The 20,243-nt window shown below is 35.1% G+C and overlaps 1 protein-coding gene across 1 annotated transcript in view; it reads left to right on the forward strand.

Annotated features, from left to right (window-relative positions):
• LOC139115098 (oxidation resistance protein 1-like) overlaps positions 1-18,208 on the forward strand; it is a 49,905-nt gene extending 31,697 nt beyond the window's left edge. Inside the window, 7 exon segments of the mRNA XM_070676991.1 lie at positions 1,956-1,973; positions 6,946-7,105; positions 8,048-8,210; positions 8,922-9,035; positions 10,468-10,620; positions 11,434-11,603; positions 11,935-18,208. Of these exon segments, the coding sequence (XP_070533092.1) occupies positions 1,956-1,973; positions 6,946-7,105; positions 8,048-8,210; positions 8,922-9,035; positions 10,468-10,620; positions 11,434-11,603; positions 11,935-12,070 (914 nt within the window). The 3' untranslated portion in view covers positions 12,071-18,208.
• The last annotated feature ends 2,035 nt before the right edge of the window (positions 18,209-20,243 follow it).

Here is a 20,243-nt window from a genome sequence, read left to right on the forward strand (position 1 = left end):
ATTGACAAATGTCATAGCTGTGCACGGCAATTTGTTTTGTGATACGATCCAAAATGGCCGCTGTGCGGCCATTTTATTACGATTTTTTTCATGTACAGAGCCATTACTCAGGCATATCTCAACCGATTTTATTCAAAGTTGGTACAAGGACATTGACCTATGTCATACATATGCACATCAATCTGTTTTGTGATATGATCCAATATGGCCGCCAGGCGGCCATTTTACTACGATTTTTTCATGTACAGAGCCATTTCTCAGGCATATCTGCATGTTTCGACCAATTTTATTCAAAGTTGGTACAAGGACATCGACCAATGTCATAGCTATGCACATCAATTTGTTTTGTGATGCGATCCTTTATGGCCACTGTGCGACCATTTTGTTACGATTTTTTCATGTCCTGAACCATAACTCACACGTACATGTATCAAGTGAATTTATTCAAAAGTATTTTTATCACAGACCTAATGAAGAGTACTCTATCCTCTCTGAGGACCTGTAATCAAAATACCCATTAACAAGTGGGGACTGTGTCATCAACGATGACTTGTTGCTGTTATCTTGACATCTGGAGAGCTAACACTTAAGATGTTGTTCAAACCTCATGACTGGCAACAGCCAATCATACTGTATATTGTATAGACTGACTGGAGAAACTTGTTAGACTCTATCTTATTGGTTGGTAGTCGTGACTAAGGTACAAGATGTGAACACAATCTTCTACAGTAATTGTAATTGTTCATATGCAGAAAACCGGTTCAGATGTAACTAGTCTTGACAATTGAGATTCAGGTTGATTGTAATATGCAGTCAGGGGCTGTGTGAATAGATCAAATTTTGATAGGAAATCTTTTTAATTTGAATTGATATAAAGAATGATAACAGGCTTAACAACTGCTGCACATAAGTCATGTAAACAGCCAATGGCATGTAACACTGTATCAATGTAAAACAGCCAAAATAGAAATCTGTGTGTAGCAGAAATTGTTTAGGTCATGGACAACGTGACATCAAGGCTTTGTTGGATTAAACACAATCTTAGTCATTTTCTGAAACTTGTATTTTTTGCATATTTTGAAAGCTTTTTAGAGGATTCTCAAACAACGTAACTAGCTTTTCGTTACTTTGCAATTTTATATCCCAATCAAATGTTACCAATAATATCACCAATGCTAGAAATAAAAGAACATACCGTTATGATCTTTGATTCCAATTATGATGTACTGACAAATCCACATCTGTACCCAGTGGCATCACTTCAAATACATTGTATGTATCATATATGTGTACTGCTGGTGTTCATTCAACATTCTTTTCACAGTGTCTGTCAGTAGTTTAGTCAATAGTCTTAGAATCTATGGTACCATTGCACAGAACACACTGGTTTTTAGGACTAAGTTTTTCTTTGAATGACAAATGCCTTTCTATAAGAAATATGCCTTTGTGATCTCAAAGAAAACTTACTCTTAATAATCAACATGCATATCTCTTATGGAAAGGTTAGCTGCAATTAACGGTATTGTTTTCACTATTGCTATCAGCAATGTCTGCTCAACTTGCCAGATACTGACAAATTGTCAACTAGTATCTGTCATACTGTACTGTACAAGGCATTTCAATATTCTTACTCTTAGATTACAACACACTGTATAGTCACATAAAGCAAAGTACAGGAGAACTGATAGAAAACCAACTTTTCATGTCACAGCAACTTTCAACACGCTGCTACTCACATACATATCTTTTCTTATTAGAGTTGTAATGTTCACAGTATAGTAATATTTGATCAAATTCACAGACTTTGCCCACAAATTCACAGGCTTTGTTCACAAATTCACAGACTTTGCCCACAATTCACAGGCTTTGTTCACAAATTCACAGAGTTCACAGACTAGAGCCACGCTAATTCTAACACTTTGATTTGGTTTTATTTCTTTCACAATGGTTTGCAGCAAAATCTTTATATCGAGGTAACTGTCTTGATGTTTTATGTTGAATTTGTCTTTCAGTTTGTCTTGAGTTTGACTGTCATTATTCTATCACGTAATTGCATGTTCATTGTAGCTTGTTCTCATTATGTCACCATTGAACTGATAGAATTCAATTTTCATCCAAAGTAAAGTGATTAATTCATCTCTAGTATACAATCATCTGCTGAGCAATTGATAAATCAAGTCAAGGTTCTTAATAATCAATCTAAACTGAAGCAGGTAATCAGATAAAATTGATGACCAAACACTTTTCCTTGTTCAGCGGTCAAACACTTATCCATGTAAATTTCTACCTGCTCTGTCCAAAACCTGCAACTCACTGCCTTGATACTGCTGTGTATTTGTGTGCATGTCCCATGTGTCATTTAATATCTAAATATTGTTACCTTGTCATTTTGTCACCCTGTCTTGAACCAGTTTCCTGAAGTACCATCTTTTCCTAACTGATGCATTGTGTACTCTCTAATTTCTAAATCCACAACTTCATATTGTTATGCTGCTTTCACTTTTCTGCATCCACCCCCATCCCTCTCACCACCCCCACCACCCTCTCACCATCCCTACCCCCTCTCACCACCCCACCCCCTCTCACCACCACCACCCCCTCTCACCACCATCCCCGGTATTTTAATGTCCGGTGCTATCACTATCAATACTCCTTCATTGTCATTCCCTGCTATGCCAGATAACACCAATTTTATCCTGTTTTGTTCAATAAGTTTTTTGTTATGAGTACTTCTGTTAGATACATATACAAAATATTTGAATGTTTTCACCAAACAAGTTTGGCATTTTTTGTCTGTGAACATCAAAAGCAGAATCTAGCTGAATTCAATTTTTCAATGGTGCAAATCATTGCCAAAAGACCGATTACAAATGCATGTACATGTACAAACTCCCTAAAATAGTTCAATGTTTTTCCCTTGTGCAAGGTGAGCTGTAGTTCTTCATTCTGTGAATCTTGTGTTTTCCATGATGTAAAGTTACGTACATCCAACGTTCATAGATTAAGAAAATTAAAGTCTATAAAATTTATGGTCCTGTGCTGTAACATCTTTTTGATTTCTACTCTGTTACTTCATTTGTGTCATGTACTGTATAAGTTTGCATACTTTGTGTTCATTGTGTCATGTACCTGTCCGGTATTATCATGTCAGCTTTCATAAAAATAGAATTCAAGTTCTTATCTTTGGTTTGTGGTAATCATTGGAAAATATAGACTCCATTGGAAGTAATTGTCAAATGTCATAAGTTCATAAGCTTGGTTTCCAGATAGCTTCAGAGTCAGCATCATGGTTGTACTCTCAGTGCTGAAATAGACCCTCTAAGTTACTGACAATTGACAACTACTACTTTCTGGGGCGACTCATCTCAATGTGCACGTTTTCTTTTGTATTATGTCTGAGTTTTCCTGACAGCATCGTTAAGTTTCATAATATTCATGTTTTCTGGTGTACAATTTTGAACAATGAGAGTGCAAACAGTTTCTCTATGTAAATGTGATTATGAGGTTGACAGAGTAGAGATGGACTATCATTGTGTATGGAGTGTAGGGACAATTATTTTGTTGGTATCTTATTGTGATTTAGCAGCTGTGCCTCTACTCTGAACAAGAATGCTTACCTGAACTAATCTCAACTTGTTCACCAATTTCTTGAAAGTCAGTACTAATGTTGTCTTTCTAATTGTCAATGCATCTAAAATTGTTTTGATCAAATTTTTAACTTCTATCTTAAAAGTTCCTCAATTGCTTTCAATTTACCCTAAGTATTAGATGTGGAGTGAGGTAATATAAGAATATTAGTTATCTAGGAATCTTTTGAAGAATATGGCTTTTGAAACCTGTTGAGAACTCGAATACACAAACCTGGTCTTTTAGAATTTTTGACAGGCAGCAATTACTTTCATGTCATCAGTGAATGAAAATCTATCATACTGCGTATTACTTTGATAAATGATTGACATTTAGGACATATTAATAGAATACATTAAGGTCATGGTGTTCATCATTAAAAGGGAAAGAGTGAATCCTTTATTGATATGTCAAGTACGGCCATGTGCCATGTTTTATAGCCAGATCAGTTGATTTGCTTTGTGTAGCCATGTGTTGCAGTAAAGAAATGTAATAAACGTCAAAAAGACCACAACACGTGCACAGTACCATAGAAACGGGACCACACCACATATGTGTACACAGTACTAGCCAGTCTGTGAAATAAACAACCAGACAGATAACAAACACAGATGTACAAAAATTAACTGTCTGAATCATTCAAACCAAGATCATTATTTTCACCAGGATAAGCAGTCCTACATACAGAGACATTATTTCACAAAGATAGGCAGTCCAACATACATAGAAATACATAGGATGGAAAAAGTCTGTTGGACATTGAAGGCATACATCAATTTGTTACGGTCGTAGATACTGTGTGACCATCTATACTGCATAGATAGCCATGGTGTCCAAAATTGTGCCACTAGGATTTAACAAAGACAGCCATCTTGCTGTCTTTACAAAATACACATAGCACTCTGGTTTACGTTGTTGTATTTAGAACCATGTTTGTACCAATTTAGATGAAAAATACATGCTTAATATAAACCTCTGAGCAAACATCACTGGATAGTTGCTAATTTAATAGGCCAGAATCATACTCTCACCAAGATTTGTACAAATTATTATGAAATTTACTCTTTTACCCATAGAGGATATCTCTAGCTAATTTACCTAATTTTTTGTGATTAAATGCATTGTTTTCGTTAAGGTTGTGTACTATCATGTTTTATGCAAAATTTTAAAATATGGCTTGAGTGATAATGAGTGATTATGTGATCAATTGCCTTCTATCTCGATAGTTTGTATTTCTTTGAGATTTGTTAAAATTTGGAGAAATCAGCAATTTATATTTCTTAATACTGGTATGTCATTTTCACATCCAGTGAAAAAAATCATCAAACATCTCATCTCATAACATGCTTTTGACATCTCCTTAAGAATACACAAGGCTTACTTGAGGCCTATGCAAGAAATTTAATCAAATATCATCAGAATAAATGATTGAAGTGATTTTAAATCAACTTTCAGGTTGAAGAGGATGACCATATTCAGTTTATTATAGCATTATTTTCTTTACGTGAATATTCATACCACTATTTACTACTATCCCGAGTAGCAGCAACTGCAGGTTCTTGTCAATGTCGATTCCATTTCTCATAAACTACTCATTCACAAACTTTCTTCTTTCGGTTATACCGGAAATTGCATTAAGTGGCTTGAGTCGTATCTGTCCGATCGCTCCCAGAGAACTGTCATTGAGGGAAGTTTTCCAAATGGTGCCCAGTTGTATCTGGTGTACCCCAGGGTTCTATTATTGGTCCCCTGCTTTTTATTTTATACGTAAATGATTTGTCAACATGTGCTCGGTCATCAAATGTTATTTTATATGCAGATGATTCGAAGCTTTATAAAACTATCCAGTCAATTTCTGATTGCGCATTGTTGCAAGATGATCTTGACAGGGTTGTCCGTTGGTGTTCAACATGGAAGCTTAAGTTAATATTGACAAATGTGGCTTCATTAGTTTCACTAATAAGACTAAGATGATTCTTTTTAATTACTCAATTAATACAACTCCAATCACACGTTTTACGTCAATCAAGGACCTTGGTGTCATACTTTGTGGCTCCATGGATTTTTCCGAGCACATTGATACTGTCGTCAAGAAAGCAATGCGCAATCTAGGTTTCTTAAAACGCAATTGTCAAGATTTCCATAATGTAAAGTCGGTGAAGGCCTTGTACATTTCTTTGGTACGGAGCTGCCTCGATTTCTGTTCTGTTATATGGAATCCATGGCAAAGAACCTAGTTGATAAAGTTGAACGTGTTCAAAAGAAATTTATCAGATACTTATGCTTTAAACAAAACATACCTTACTGTTCTTCAGAGTATAGAAAATTATGCACATTTTTCAAACTACCTCCCCTTTTTAATCGTAGAAAAGTTTCTGATCTCTGTTTTTTATACAAATGTATTCATTCTGTGGTTAACAGTTCTTATTTAACACAAATCCCACTGAATGTTCAACGAACTTTAAGGTTTAACTGTCCGTTTCGGGTACCAGCAACCAGAATTAATGTTCGCAAGTACTCTTTCATTCCACGTGCTCTGTCCACTTTTAACGAAATTGCAAAATATAATCCAAATATTGATATTTTTGACAGATTTAGTCTTTTTAAAAATAGTGTAAAGAATTATTTTTATACATGATCTGTTTGTGAATCGCAATTGTCTGTTTTTTTGTATATATTATTTTATTGTTTATTTTGTGTGATTGTGCTTGTATTTCTTTTTATGTCGAGCGGAGCCTGTAATTGGGATTTTATTCCTGTTGGTCTTCCGAATAAATAAATAAATAAATAAATAAATAAATAAATAAATAAATAAATAAAATGTCGTACATTTTCCTTGAATTGTGTATCAACCACACATTAATTACAAAATTCATTTTATATCTGGGTCAAAATTAACAGCTGAACACACAACAACAAAGCTATATCCTCCGGGTAATCTCTTGTTCTTGAGTAAGTCGTTTGAAATAAGATTAACATTTTTTAAATCAATCTATTTCAGTGTAGATTCAGACATCAAACCAATCTGACAGTGGGCACAGTCACAGTCCCTGTGATGCTGTTATGTGACCAAACATATCTTGCAAAATGAACAGATCACATGACATATTAATTTTGAGTGCAAATGAATATTGCCAGCTTTACTTTATTGTAGACTAGGAATAGTAATAGCTGTTGTATTGTCTTTCAGAGTTAATACTACGCCCTCCGTTTTTAGGGTCTACGCCCTAAACCCATGGATGAACCACCCCTCTATCTGTGCCTGAAATTTGGCAAACTTTGACTAGGAATAGTAATAGCTGTTGTATTGTCTTTCAGAGTTAATACTACGCCCAAAACCCATGGATGAACCACCCCTCTATCTGTGCCTGAAAGTTGGCAAACCCATGAAGAAGACATTTAGTTCATCTAGTGCCATAGAATCCTATAGCAATAAAACCAAGAAACCAGAATACTGGTTTGCTGTTCCCAGAGACAGGTAAATAAACTAATAAATGTGTACAAAATTTTGTATCGCAATTCCTAGACTCTCTCACAGCCCCTCATTCGCTACGCTGCTCTATCCTCAACCATATGGTGATGCGCCCTCAACGGTCTGAGCCGAGCTGTGCTCGGCTCAACTGCTGAGGGCGCTTGTATGGTCTCAGGCATAGCCATTGAGGGATTGTGAGAGAGTCTAGGCAATTCCACATAATTCATTATTACTTCATATCTTGCACCCCACAGGATTCCATAGTAACTTGTTTATGATGTAATGCACCACATAGTCATCAATTGACTGAAAGTTACCTGGAACTATTTTCAACTTGATAATTTCATATTTGAAAATTACATTTGTACAAAATTAATACATGTGTACAAAATTTTGTATCGCAATTCCTAGACTCTCTCACAGCTCCTCATTCGCTACGCTGCTCTATCCTCAACCATATGGTGATGCGCCCTCAATGGTACCAGTAATAATGTGTAATTTGCATTACACATTTTTTACAAAATTATGAATAAAAAATCAATAAACTGCATAAGAGTGATGTGCATTTATCAATGTGGCACCAGGTGATGAAAGTTGTTCTATTTTTGAATGAATTTTTGTCTAACATTGAAATAAAGCACATCATTTACCAATGACCCCAGAATATTGAGTGAAAGGTATGTTAGAGAGGCATGTAATAAAAACATTATAGCACATAATAGTCATTTACCAATGACCCCAGAATATTGAGTGAAAGGTATGTTAGAGAGGCATGTAATAAAAACATTATAGCACATAATAGTCATTTACCAATGACCCCAGAATATTGAGTGAAAGGTATGTTAGAGAGGCATGTAATAAAAACATTATAGCACATAATCCTTTGTTTTGGCTATAAGATCACTTGTTAGTAACTTTCTTCTACTTTGTTTATGATTACTGAACCAGAGCGGATCATTTGTACGCTTTCTTTGTACAATGGTCTCCAAACATCTACGGAAAAGAAGATCCAGATGCAAAGGAAATGGGATTTGTAGTCCTGGAAGAAGAAGATGCTCCCATTGAAATTGTGGAAGATTTCTTTAATGATCCTGTCTCAAAGGATTGGGAGGTTGGAATTCTTTCTTTACTGTTCAAACTAAAAGTGCAAGTACACACACACACACACACACACACACACACACATACATGAAAAATACTACACTGATTTTAATGATACAAATGCATTGTTTTAATAATGTTCAAATCAATGCTGTTGATTTTCAACAAGTGTACATACATTCTTTGAACTATTCGACAGAGAATAACAAGTTAATAGTTTATCAAATAATGACAGTTAAAGTGAAAAATCGGCCATTTTTTCATGAATTTTGTTTGATAAAAGATACTACTTATATTGTTTGACATGTTGAAAGATAATGAATGGGTGACTATGCATATATTCGACCCATATTTAGACAGGGTAAATGAAACCATCGTGAAAATGAATTAATGGTCATGACCATTAATTAATTTTCGCAATGGTTTCATGTATCGTGTCTAAAACCAGGGTCGAATATATGCATGGTCACCCATTCATTCAGTATCTTTCAACATGTCAAACAATATAAGTAGTATCTTTTATCAAACAAAATTCATGAAAAATGGCCGACTTTGTCCCTTTAAGTGCTGTGAAGTTCCTATGTGACTTCCAAAATGTCATACTTGTAAATGAAACATACAACTGAATGAACTCAAAACATGTTCACGCAGTCTATGAGATATTACAGTCTGATTTCACCGTTTCAAGTTTAGTAATTTCATTAAAATTTGTTGCTTTCAGATTGTCACATATGAAGAAGCCAAGAGAAGGTTATCTTTACTAGAGGGAGAGGATTTACCATTGCCAGAACTGTTGAACAAATCAAACGTACTTGACAATGAACAAGTCAGCAAGGTATGTATACCCATTGCCAGAACTGTTGAACAAATCAAACGTACTTGACAATGAACAAGTCAGCAAGGTATGTATACCCATTGCCAGAACTGTTGAACAAATCAAATGTACTTGACAATGAACAAGTCAGCAAGGTATGTATACCCATTGCCAGAACTGTTGAACAAATCAAATGTACTTGACAATGAACAAGTCAGCAAGGTATGTATACCCATTGCCAGAACTGTTGAACAAATCAAACGTACTTGACAATGAACAAGTCAGCAAGATATGTATACCCATTGCCAGAACTGTTGAACAAATCAAACGTAATTGACAATGAACAAGTAAGCAAGGTATGTATACCCATTGCCAGAACTGTTGAACAAATCAAACGTACTTGACAATGAACAAGTCAGCAAGGTATGTATACCCATTGCCAGAACTGTTGAACAAATCAAACGTACTTGACAATGAACAAGTCAGCAAGGTATGTATACCCATTGCCAGAACTGTTGAACAAATCAAACGTAATTGACAATGAACAAGTCAGCAAGGTATGTATACCCATTGCCAGAACTGTTGAACAAATCAAACGTACTTGACAATGAACAAGTCAGCAAGGTATGTATACCCATTGCCAGAACTGTTGAACAAATCAAACGTACTTGACAATGAACAAGTCAGCAAGGTATGTATACCCATTGCCAGAACTGTTGAACAAATCAAACGTACTTGACAATGAACAAGTCAGCAAGGTATGTATACCCATTGCCAGAACTGTTGAACAAATCAAATGTACTTGACAATGAACAAGTCAGCAAGGTATGTATACCCGCAATGCAAGCCTTCTCAGTGTATTTCCAACAGACTTGTTGTGTCCTAGTGTATGCCCATCAACCTTCTGCTTCCAAGTAGATGTCCACCAACTCAGTGTTTCTGGATATATTTAAATACACTCAGTGCTGCTGTGTGAATGCCTACAAACTGGAAACTATAGGGTTACACAGATTACCCAGGCTCAATGAGTGACATATCTGACTTGCCTCAGACAAGTCCAATACAGCCCGGTGTAAACCCAGGCTTAATGAGTGACGTATCGTACTTGCCTCAGACAAGTCCAATACAGCCTGGTGTAAACCCAGGCTCAATGAGTGACGTATTGGACTCCTCAGACAAGTCCAATATGTCATTCACAGAGCCATAGTCCATACAGGGTTGTATTTGGTGTATAACCCTATTACTATGTACCTTCTTCCATTGAAATGCATCTAGTACATCCATGCCACTTTGCTTCTGTACATAGAATGAATGTTTTCAGTACTGCTCTTTGTCATTACTAATTTTGTACCATTCAAAATTCTAACCATTTCGTTTGCTCGATCTTGTTCATGTTTTCTAAAACTGCATTCTGTGACTCAGTGTTGACATGTTGATTATTTTTGTTCCACAGTTGATGGGTGAGTTGCCACCCAGAGTGGAAGGCTATTCATGGTCTCTTATCTACAGTACTTATGAACATGGCTTTAGTTTGAAGACGTTATATCGTAGCATGGACGGCTACGATTCACCTGTATTGCTTATTGTCAAGGACTCAGATAACTTTGTAAGTTTCTACAAGATAAAACTCAGACATTTTTCAGTCTGTGTCTCTGTATTGAAGCTTTTGAACAAGATTCACACAATTTCAGTTCTTATAACTTGAAAATGGGCATAGTAGGATGTGTTCAGGGTGGTTGTTAGTTTCTGTGTACATGCAGTAAATGGTAGCCTTATCGTCTTGTGTTGGTTTTATTCTCTTCAACTCTTGAATGTGATTTAATATCTGTGTTAATGTAGAAAAGGCCTGGTGAGATTGATATTAGGATCATCAAATTGTTTTTATACTCTGCTTGCATGCTGTTTGTGTTTGCTCATTATGAAGCCTGTTTGTGAATATAGTTTTCACAATCTTCTTTTTGGGAATATCAAAATCTTTAGTTTTTTTCCATAGAGTTTACATACAGGTGGCAGCCATTTTGAATTTCAAATATTAATAAAATTAATAAATTGTAGGAAATTTGTTTCTTTGTGCAAAAATTTGCACTGTAATCCCTGATTTTATCCTCTGTTTTTGGGAAAGGATGTTTTGTTTGTTTTAACCCTTTCACCACCATGGTTTGTCCCAAATCCATTGTTTTCTATGGTAAAGTTGGACCTGTACACAGGGAACTGGGGGTGAAAGGGTAAGGAAAGTTTGAACAAACATTTGCATCCCAATAAGTTTGGATGTGTGCACTGCCTGATACAACTGATACAAATAACTAGCATGCCAGAAATAAATATATACAGTATGGCGGATGTGTTTTAGACATTCAGAGACACCTTTTTATTTTTGTGTCAAGCATTCCATGATCATATTTGTTGTATTTCATCGTAGATATTTGGAGCCTTACTATCGACACCAATCAAAGTCAGTGATCATTTCTATGGTACTGGAGAGACATTCCTGTACACACTGCTGCCAGAATTCAAAAAGTATCCATGGACTGGCAACAACAATTTCTTTGTCAAAGGAGATTTTGACAGTCTTGCCATCGGAGGGGGAGAGTAAGTATTCACATTCACAGTTGTAAAGGAAGACATTTATTGCTAGTGGAGGGAATTTGCAAGAGAAACAATAATTGGTAGCATGGAAAATTTTAAGTGAGATAATGATTATTAGATTGAATGTTATCATGAAGTGTTAATGTGTGTGTTCTGTTAGAAAGTTGTTCAAGTATCGTATCTATATGAGCTGCATTAACTTTTGCATCAATAGAGAAAGAATGGTTAAAGGTGATGATACATCATATTGCATGAAAAGCAGCTGAAATATGATTTTGTCAAAATGAAAAGAACTATGCATGTTAATGTTTCAATTGTTTTCTGTTTGTTTCAGTGGTAACTTTGGATTATGGCTGGATGGAGGTATATACCATGGCAGTAGCCATCACTGCCAGACATTTGAAAATCAGTCTTTGTCTGCTAAAGAAGACTTTGTCATACAAGGTCTTGAAGCTTGGGGATTTGTATAAGTCATTGATTTGACATATAGCATCTTTGTATGAGTCATTGATTTGACATGTGGCATCTTTGTATGAGTCATTGATTTGACATGTGGCATCTTTGTATGAGTCATTGATTTGACATCTTTGTATGAGTCATTGATTTGACATATAGCATCTTTGTATGAGTCATTGATTTGACATATAGCATCTTTGTATGAGTCATTGATTTGACATATAGCATCTTTGTATGAGTCATTGATTTGACATGTGGCATCTTTGTATGAGTCATTGATTTGACATGTGGCATCTTTGTATGAGTCATTGATTTGACATGTGGCATCTTTGTATGAGTCATTGATTTAACATGTGGCATCTTTGTATGAGTCATTGATTTGACATGTAGCATCTTTGTATGAGTCATTGATTTGACATGTGGCATCTTTGTATGAGTCATTGATTTGGACCTATGGCATCTTTGTATGAGTCATTGATTTGACATGTTACATCTTTGTATGAGTCATTGATTTGACATGTGTCATCTTTGTATGAGTCATTGATTCGACCTGTAGCATCTTTGTATGAGTCATTGATTTGGACCTATGGCATCTTTGTATAAGTCATTGATTTGACATACAGCATCTTTGCATGAGTCATTGATTTGACATATGGCATCTTCCATATTTGCATAGATCCAAATACGCCATTACAGTGTTTATCAAATTTTATGAGCTGTTAATATCATATCATATAATATCACCTAGTAGACGTACATGAGGGCTGTAGTGCCTGTTTGTTACCCCTACAGACTTTGCATTATGAGAAATAATCACATGGCCGTTAAGTTTTAATAAAAAATGAACTGTAGCCAAGGTAAAGACCAAATAATTGGTGCTTTCTAACACTTTACATGATCATGCTGTCTTACTTAAATGTACTGTAATGTACTACCGGTATTTGAAACATGACATTGTGATAACAAAGCAAGTTTGCCTCAGCAGTCATGGTGATGTTATATACTTCAAAACAAAGCCAACATATCCTTAGCACACCAAATGACATCCTTGGTTTGCACTTGAATCACTGTCGTCGTTAAAGAATACCTGCCATCACCATTTTTCTATCCAGTGGGCACTACCCTTATCTGTTTTCTTGTCAGGTGTCTTGTTTTGGCATCACAGCCACAGACAAGGTGAAACTCCTTGTCTGTTTCACAACACAGCATGAACATGTGTTATTTTATAATACTGTTCAATTCAATTTCAAAATTTAATGTACAGTTTGAAAATTAATCTTTTTGACCAACAATAACCAAACACTTGATAGAGGCAGGTTGCACAAGTTCATCATAACACATCCTGTATAGATCCCTCCAAAAATATTTGTTAAAGAAAGAACCAAGGAAAACTTTGTTTTCAGTGGTTAACACAATAACTGTCAATTGTAGTACTTTGTAGTTTTGAGTTGTAACATTGTAGTTTTGAATTGTAACATTGTAGTTTTCAGTTGTAACATTGTATTTTTCTGACATTCTGTGAACCAGCACTTCTTCTGAGAAGAGTTTCATTTTCAGAATCTGTTACTCAAAGGGAGGGGGTTATTGGAACTGTAAACACTGTATTCAATGTACGTTGTAATTGATGAAAGATAAAACATGTTTGTCATAATGTACATCATAAAATGTAAATATTGCAGCTATGTTCAAGTGATACATCTTGATATCGTACATGATATACATTGTTTGTAAACAAGAAAGTTAGGCTCAGTTCTGATGACCTTTCCCTTTGAGCAATTAAACACACCCAGTGATTGGTACATCATAAGATTTTGACCAGTTCACAACGTAAATGCAAAAGTGATAGCGAGTGTATATATGGATTATTCTGGTGAAAACCAAGTGGTATACCATTGCTTAGGCAGTTTATTGCTGTTTTATCATAAGTGTATTTTGAAGTTCTGGCGTGAAACATTTAAAAACGGGATTTTTCTCTGAGTGAGAAATCATACATGTTCCAACTGTGCTATATCGTTGATGTGACATTATTTTCTTTATGTCATAAGCAATCACATCACGGTATTTGCACCATCAATATACTGATTTTGGTGTAGTAAACCATATCTGTATGTGTTTACACTATGCCTACCCATTACTACACCATCTTAACCCTTTTCCTGCCAGACAGTATTAAGACTATTACTTCCCCATCAGCCAAGTCAGTAAAAAGCAGTATTGAGCCCAAACATAACGTATTTTCACCCGCTTGGCTTTGTATGTTATAGCATCTTTAGTCCAAAAAAATCATGTTTACAATATTTATGTTTTCAACAGCCTTCAAATGTACAGTATTATGTTAAAATACACCATATGGAATACATTGTGTTTCATTAATTTTAACCATCTTGACCTGATGGTGAAATATGGACTTGGCAGGAAAAGGGTTAATACATCACAGCCCATTATTTTCAGATATAGCATTGGTTACTGTGAGGCAAATGTTGTATCAGTTTGTCCACTATTTTTAATTTATATCAGTATCAAGCTTCAGTACAGTTACAGATTTGTTTATGTAAGTATGAATGTAACAGCAAAATTTGCTCGTAACTAAAGATGCCACAGTAATTATTTCAACTCAATGTCACTAATTTTTCTTACTTGGTTTTTGTACCAAGAGCTCTGCCAGTAGGCTCCATAAAAACATTGATGTTTATAGCCAATCATCTGAATTCATCTTTCATTGCTTTTATGATCTGATAAACACTGTAACTTTATGGCAGTAGTGGTAAAAATTGTCATGATGTGTGACTGAACTTGGACAAACAAACAAATCTTAGTCAATATGAAAAATCAATGTCATCTATTTGAGGTCTACTTTGAAAACCTCTACTGACATGTAATGTACTATGGTGTTAGGCCAAGAATCTTTGCATATTCAAACCGTGTACAACCTAGGTCCGTAGTCCTTCATCTTAAGCCAAAATGTCCAAGGCATGGGTCAGTAATTGTATGTGTTAGTTCACTACATTCTGGGTTTTTTTTAAGCTCTCATATGTGTTATGGAATTCACTGATGAATAAAGTCATCCACTTGTAAATGACTGTACTTGGAAAACAATTCTTTGTTAAATCTACACATGTTGTTTTGTAGGATCAGCATTTAATGTTCCTTTTTGTGACTGTAATTCATTCATTATAGCCCTGTTGTCAAAATAATAATATTGTTTTTTGAAAGAGTCTGAAACTCCTAGATTAGAGTTCGTCAAGCAAAAGATGTGTAATATTTAATTTAATCAGGGCTTGTTACAGTGGTATAGGATTATGATCAAAATGACAGTTTAATGCTGTTATTAGTGCCTATGTCAACAGTTCAACTTATCCCTACTTATATTAACCATAAATGCTGTTATCATTTTTCAAGCTTTTTGGTCACACTTGTATCATATACAGTGACAACATTTTATAGATGAACCTTAATCTTTCAACATACTTAAAAACCAATTACTTTGCAATACAGGTTAGAATACTTTTTTCAGAGAGTTTGTATCTCTCTACTGAATTCAAGATTTTTTTGAAATTTTATGTTTCTATTGAGGAAATATTTCTGTATCATATGGGTTGAACATTAGTCTTTTGTTTACCCTGAATGTTAGGAAAACTTTGTCTGCTCACTTTACATTGTAAGAGTGATTTCAAATGATACCATATCATAGAAGTACAATTCAATGTTATGCTAATTTGAAAACTTTATAGTGCTTAAAAAGTATAGAGTAACCTGATTGGTTGCTTTGTGTCACATGATCTGACTTAGAATGTCAAGATATCAAGGACATGTATGCTATTCCAAGGTCAAGAATTCATAGTACCAAGTATGGCATTGAAAATTAGCCCTTTATTATAATACAAAAGTACTGTTCCGTTTTATGAAAAACATGCTTTCTAGCTATATGACATGTGATTGTAAACAACTATTACCTGGTCATGAGGGCTATAGCACCAGTTTATTACCGGGAGGGGCCAAGCATTACCAGAAACGCACAACCACGAGGGGTAATGAACAGGTGCATAACCTGTATAAAGACCAGGTTATAGGTTTTTTATAACACGTTACATGCTCATGTTGTTTTATGTTATAGATTTTTAGGCGTTTTGATATTATGCACTGCAACAATCCATTATGACAACTTGGAAATTTCTCCACAGCAGTAACAATAACCGATTTCTTGACAAAAATATTCTAAGCATATCAGCAACATCCTTGGTTGCACTTGCATCTTTGTTGTGCATGAGCTGATCAAACCCCTACGCTGTTGAAATGAAAATCTTGCTGTTTTAGAGAGAGGCTCGTTGCTATTCTGGGCGCTCATCATGTTCTAGTCACCTGCCATGGTTTCAAAGCTGCAGACAACACTAGGCTAATGGTCATGTGACTGGGCATTTTTCCAAATTGAGCCAAGAACTATTTCCCTAGGGAAATAGTCTTTCAAAAATACCTTCTGACGTAATTTTTGTTTATTCTATGGTGACTAGACGCATCTATTTTCTCGTCACATGACATTTCTTACGAATGTCAACATGGAATGAGCATGTGGCGTGTTATTATGCTTATTATCAAATGCTAGCAGATAGCCATGTGGCGTGTTATTATGCTTATTATCAAATGCTAGCAGATAGCCATATGCTTTAGCAGTATGCAATAACTCTTGGCAGTAATGACCCACCTTTTGTACGGACAACTTTCCGTTTCATGTGTAGAATTCCCAGCATTATTACTGTGCCCTTTTTGTGAAATTGAATCATTAGTGTGTTTATTTCAAGGATGTCAATCATTCCACATAGGTCATAGGTCATACATTGAACATTGTCATTGGACTGTTTAGACACTCCATTATTGCCCACAACTCACATAGAGATATGCTGTTTGCCCAAGGCTGTTGTCAATTCTCAATCCTCTCTCATAGTATGTTGATAAATATTTGTGATGAAATTTCAAATATGTCCATGATTAATTCGAGATTAAAGATGACAGGGCCAACCTTTACCAACACTCTAAGAGAATTACTAACTCAGTTAGAACATGTCTTTGTTTTAAAAACAATGTCAACAAATTTACAATGTAAACAGATTGTCTTATTGTATATTTCATTCATGTTTGTTGTGTGCTAAGTTGAGGCAGTAGATAAGTAACATTTTGAAATGTTCAAAATGTTTTTCCTTTGTAAAATTACTTTTCAGAGTTTCAGTGGAATGATATTAGCACCGATGTTTGGTGCTAGAAATATAGCGAGAACTATATGGAAAGTGGCTGTAGCGTTTAAGACTTGACGTAAGCAACAGTTGACATGTTAATCAACGTATACAGAATTAAATTTTTGGGAGGTGTAAATTTGAAATCCAGTTAAAACATGAAGTTCCTGAACAGTGTTGAGTATAAACTAGACTGTATGTAGTTACAAGGTTTTATGTAGAAACTGCTAAGGTTGAGATAGGCAGTCTGTACACTTGGTTGATGCAATGATAGTAGTATTCATAGAAATAACAAACCTACCAGTTTATCTAGTTGATCAATTAAGAAATTTTTTGACAGTAAATTGAAAATAATTGTGTTACCTGTTATAAGCTACCATAAAAAGAATGTCAATGAATAGATAAGATACTAGACAGTGGGGTTACTTGAAATTAAACAAATGTTGAAGCATGTTTGTATTCTGTGAATATGAATAGTTTTGGCTTTGGCTATTTCATATAATCTTTGGTGTTGAATTGCACAGTAACTGTAATGATCCAATCCGAATCCAAATCAGGTAATGTTTTCAGACTAATGTGAGTTTCAACCACTGTTAGTTTGTTTCAGCAGTGTGTATGATCAAGGTATTAGTACATATTTTGAACGTTATCATTCATGTAGGATAACTTTTGGTGACATAGTTGCCTCAGTGATTGTATGACAGGTGTGTCACAGGTGCTAGGCTTTGCATTAAATATTCCAACACTTTGTCAGTGATTCTGTAGTGTACAAGACAAGCGTCAGAATATTTGACATGTTGTAACATGGAAGTGCAGGTCTTGATAGATTAACCAATGCGTTGTCAAAGTTATGAATAAATACTCTGCAAAAAAGTGATTCTGTAATCTGGAAAGTATAATATGTAAATAAACTCAATTTCAGTGAAACATCGTCCCTTTTTGTATGAATATCATTTTGTAACACACCTCGTCCAAACTTTCTGTTTGGATTAGGTCAAGTGGTATGTGTTCATTTGAGTCTGATTCATGCAAAGAGCAAGTTACATGTTAACAGTTCAGAACAACTGTTGACTGGAGAAATTTGAAGTGCCCTCTACCCATGCGCACATTCTAGAACTAGTAAAGACAATGGAAGTGTTGTCTATGACTGAGATGAATGGTGATAGCTGAAGAACTGCCTGATTTTTTTGGCAAGAATATTGGATAAGATGTGTTACAAAACACATATTGACTGGTCACATTGGATGAGGTGTGTTATAAAACACATATTGACTGGTCACATTGGATGAAGTGTGTTATAAAACACATATTGACTGGTCATATTGGATGAGGTTTGTTACAAAACACATATTGACTGGTCATATTGGATAAGGTGTGTTATAAAACACATATTGACTGGTCATATTGGATGAGGTGTGTTATACAAAACATATTGACTGGTCATATTGGATGAGGTGTGTTACAAAACATATTGACTGGTCATATTGGATGAAGTGTGTTATAAAACACATATTGACTGGTCATATCGGATAAGGTGTGTTACAAAACATATTGACTGGTCATATTGGATAAGATGTGTTACAAAACACATATTGACTGGTCATATTGGATAAGATGTGTTACAAAACACATATTGACTGGTCATATTGGATAAGGTGTGTTACAAAACATATTGACTGGTCATATTGGATGAAGTGTGTTATAAAACACATATTGACAGGTCATACTGGAGTAACAGCAAACATTTGTTTTCCTTCATGCCTGAGAGTCACCCAAAACAGCTTACGGCCTAGAGGTGACTTTCAGGCCCTTTGGTAACAAAGGTATGCTGTTTCCCTAGTGGCCTGTTAATATGTGTATATTGAAACATACATGTATCACCTGAAAATGAGCACCCATATCATGTTTGAATCGATCAAATAGACACTTGCTGGTACTGTTAATTTAAAGGGCCAGTAAGCTGTAATCTTTGGTGATTTTCGTCTCTATTTCTGTTTTGTATGTCAAATGCAAGTTCTAGTTCTGTTCCCTAAAGCATGTCAAAACACCTACGAAATCACCTACTATTTAGCGTGTCAACACAGCATCTACATGTGCAAAATGCACAATTTAATAGTGTTTACATTTGAATTCTAGTCCTGACCAGAATTCACTTTTCAACAATAACAATGCAGTCTACACATGTACAGGCTGAGTTGACAAGCTGAATACTTTTATCACTTTATTGCATAACAACACACTTCAGAAAGTGCGGTATAGCAAGAACAAAACTAAATATTGCATAAAACATTGTTGTGTATGTCTTTACCTGCAGCTGCTGGGGGAAACATAGTGTTTGTAATATATTTCATGAGAGACGGCGTATCATCTGAAGTCAAAATGTACAAAAACATCTCTTTCTATCAAATATAGGATAATACAACTTCATTGCAGAAAAGAGAACTTCTCTATCACTTATATTTTTGACACTTCATTAAATAGTGAAATTCATCCTCGACGGAAGACTTACAAAACTTACAAAATCTGGATTCAGGCGGAATTCTTGGTTTTGACCTTCTGCCCAACTCGATTTGTAAACAGTGATCAGAAATACGAAGTTTTGTGACCAATTTTCTACAGTGTAAGTTCTTGATATCCAGTAAATAATTTCTAAACCAAACTTACCGTGGTAGTTTTAAATTCTCTGTACATTCTGAGCTTATTATTCCCCTTCCCAAGAGACTTATTATCATTGTGTAAATCACTATACCAAGAAACTTGATAATGCTTACGTAAGTTATTCTGGCCATTTTAATAGTAGCATTAATGTTACAAACAGCTGACCAAATATTACTCTCGCTATAAGTATTTAGTATGTTTTGAATTAACTCAAATCACTTTGAATGACATCTTTCAGAAAGATATGCTGAACATAACAGAATGTCATCATTGAAAACTAAACTATGCCAATATTTAACATGTG

This window comes from Ptychodera flava, chromosome 17 (assembly GCF_041260155.1).
Source record: "Ptychodera flava strain L36383 chromosome 17, AS_Pfla_20210202, whole genome shotgun sequence".
Classification (NCBI taxonomy): Eukaryota; Metazoa; Hemichordata; class Enteropneusta; family Ptychoderidae; genus Ptychodera; species Ptychodera flava.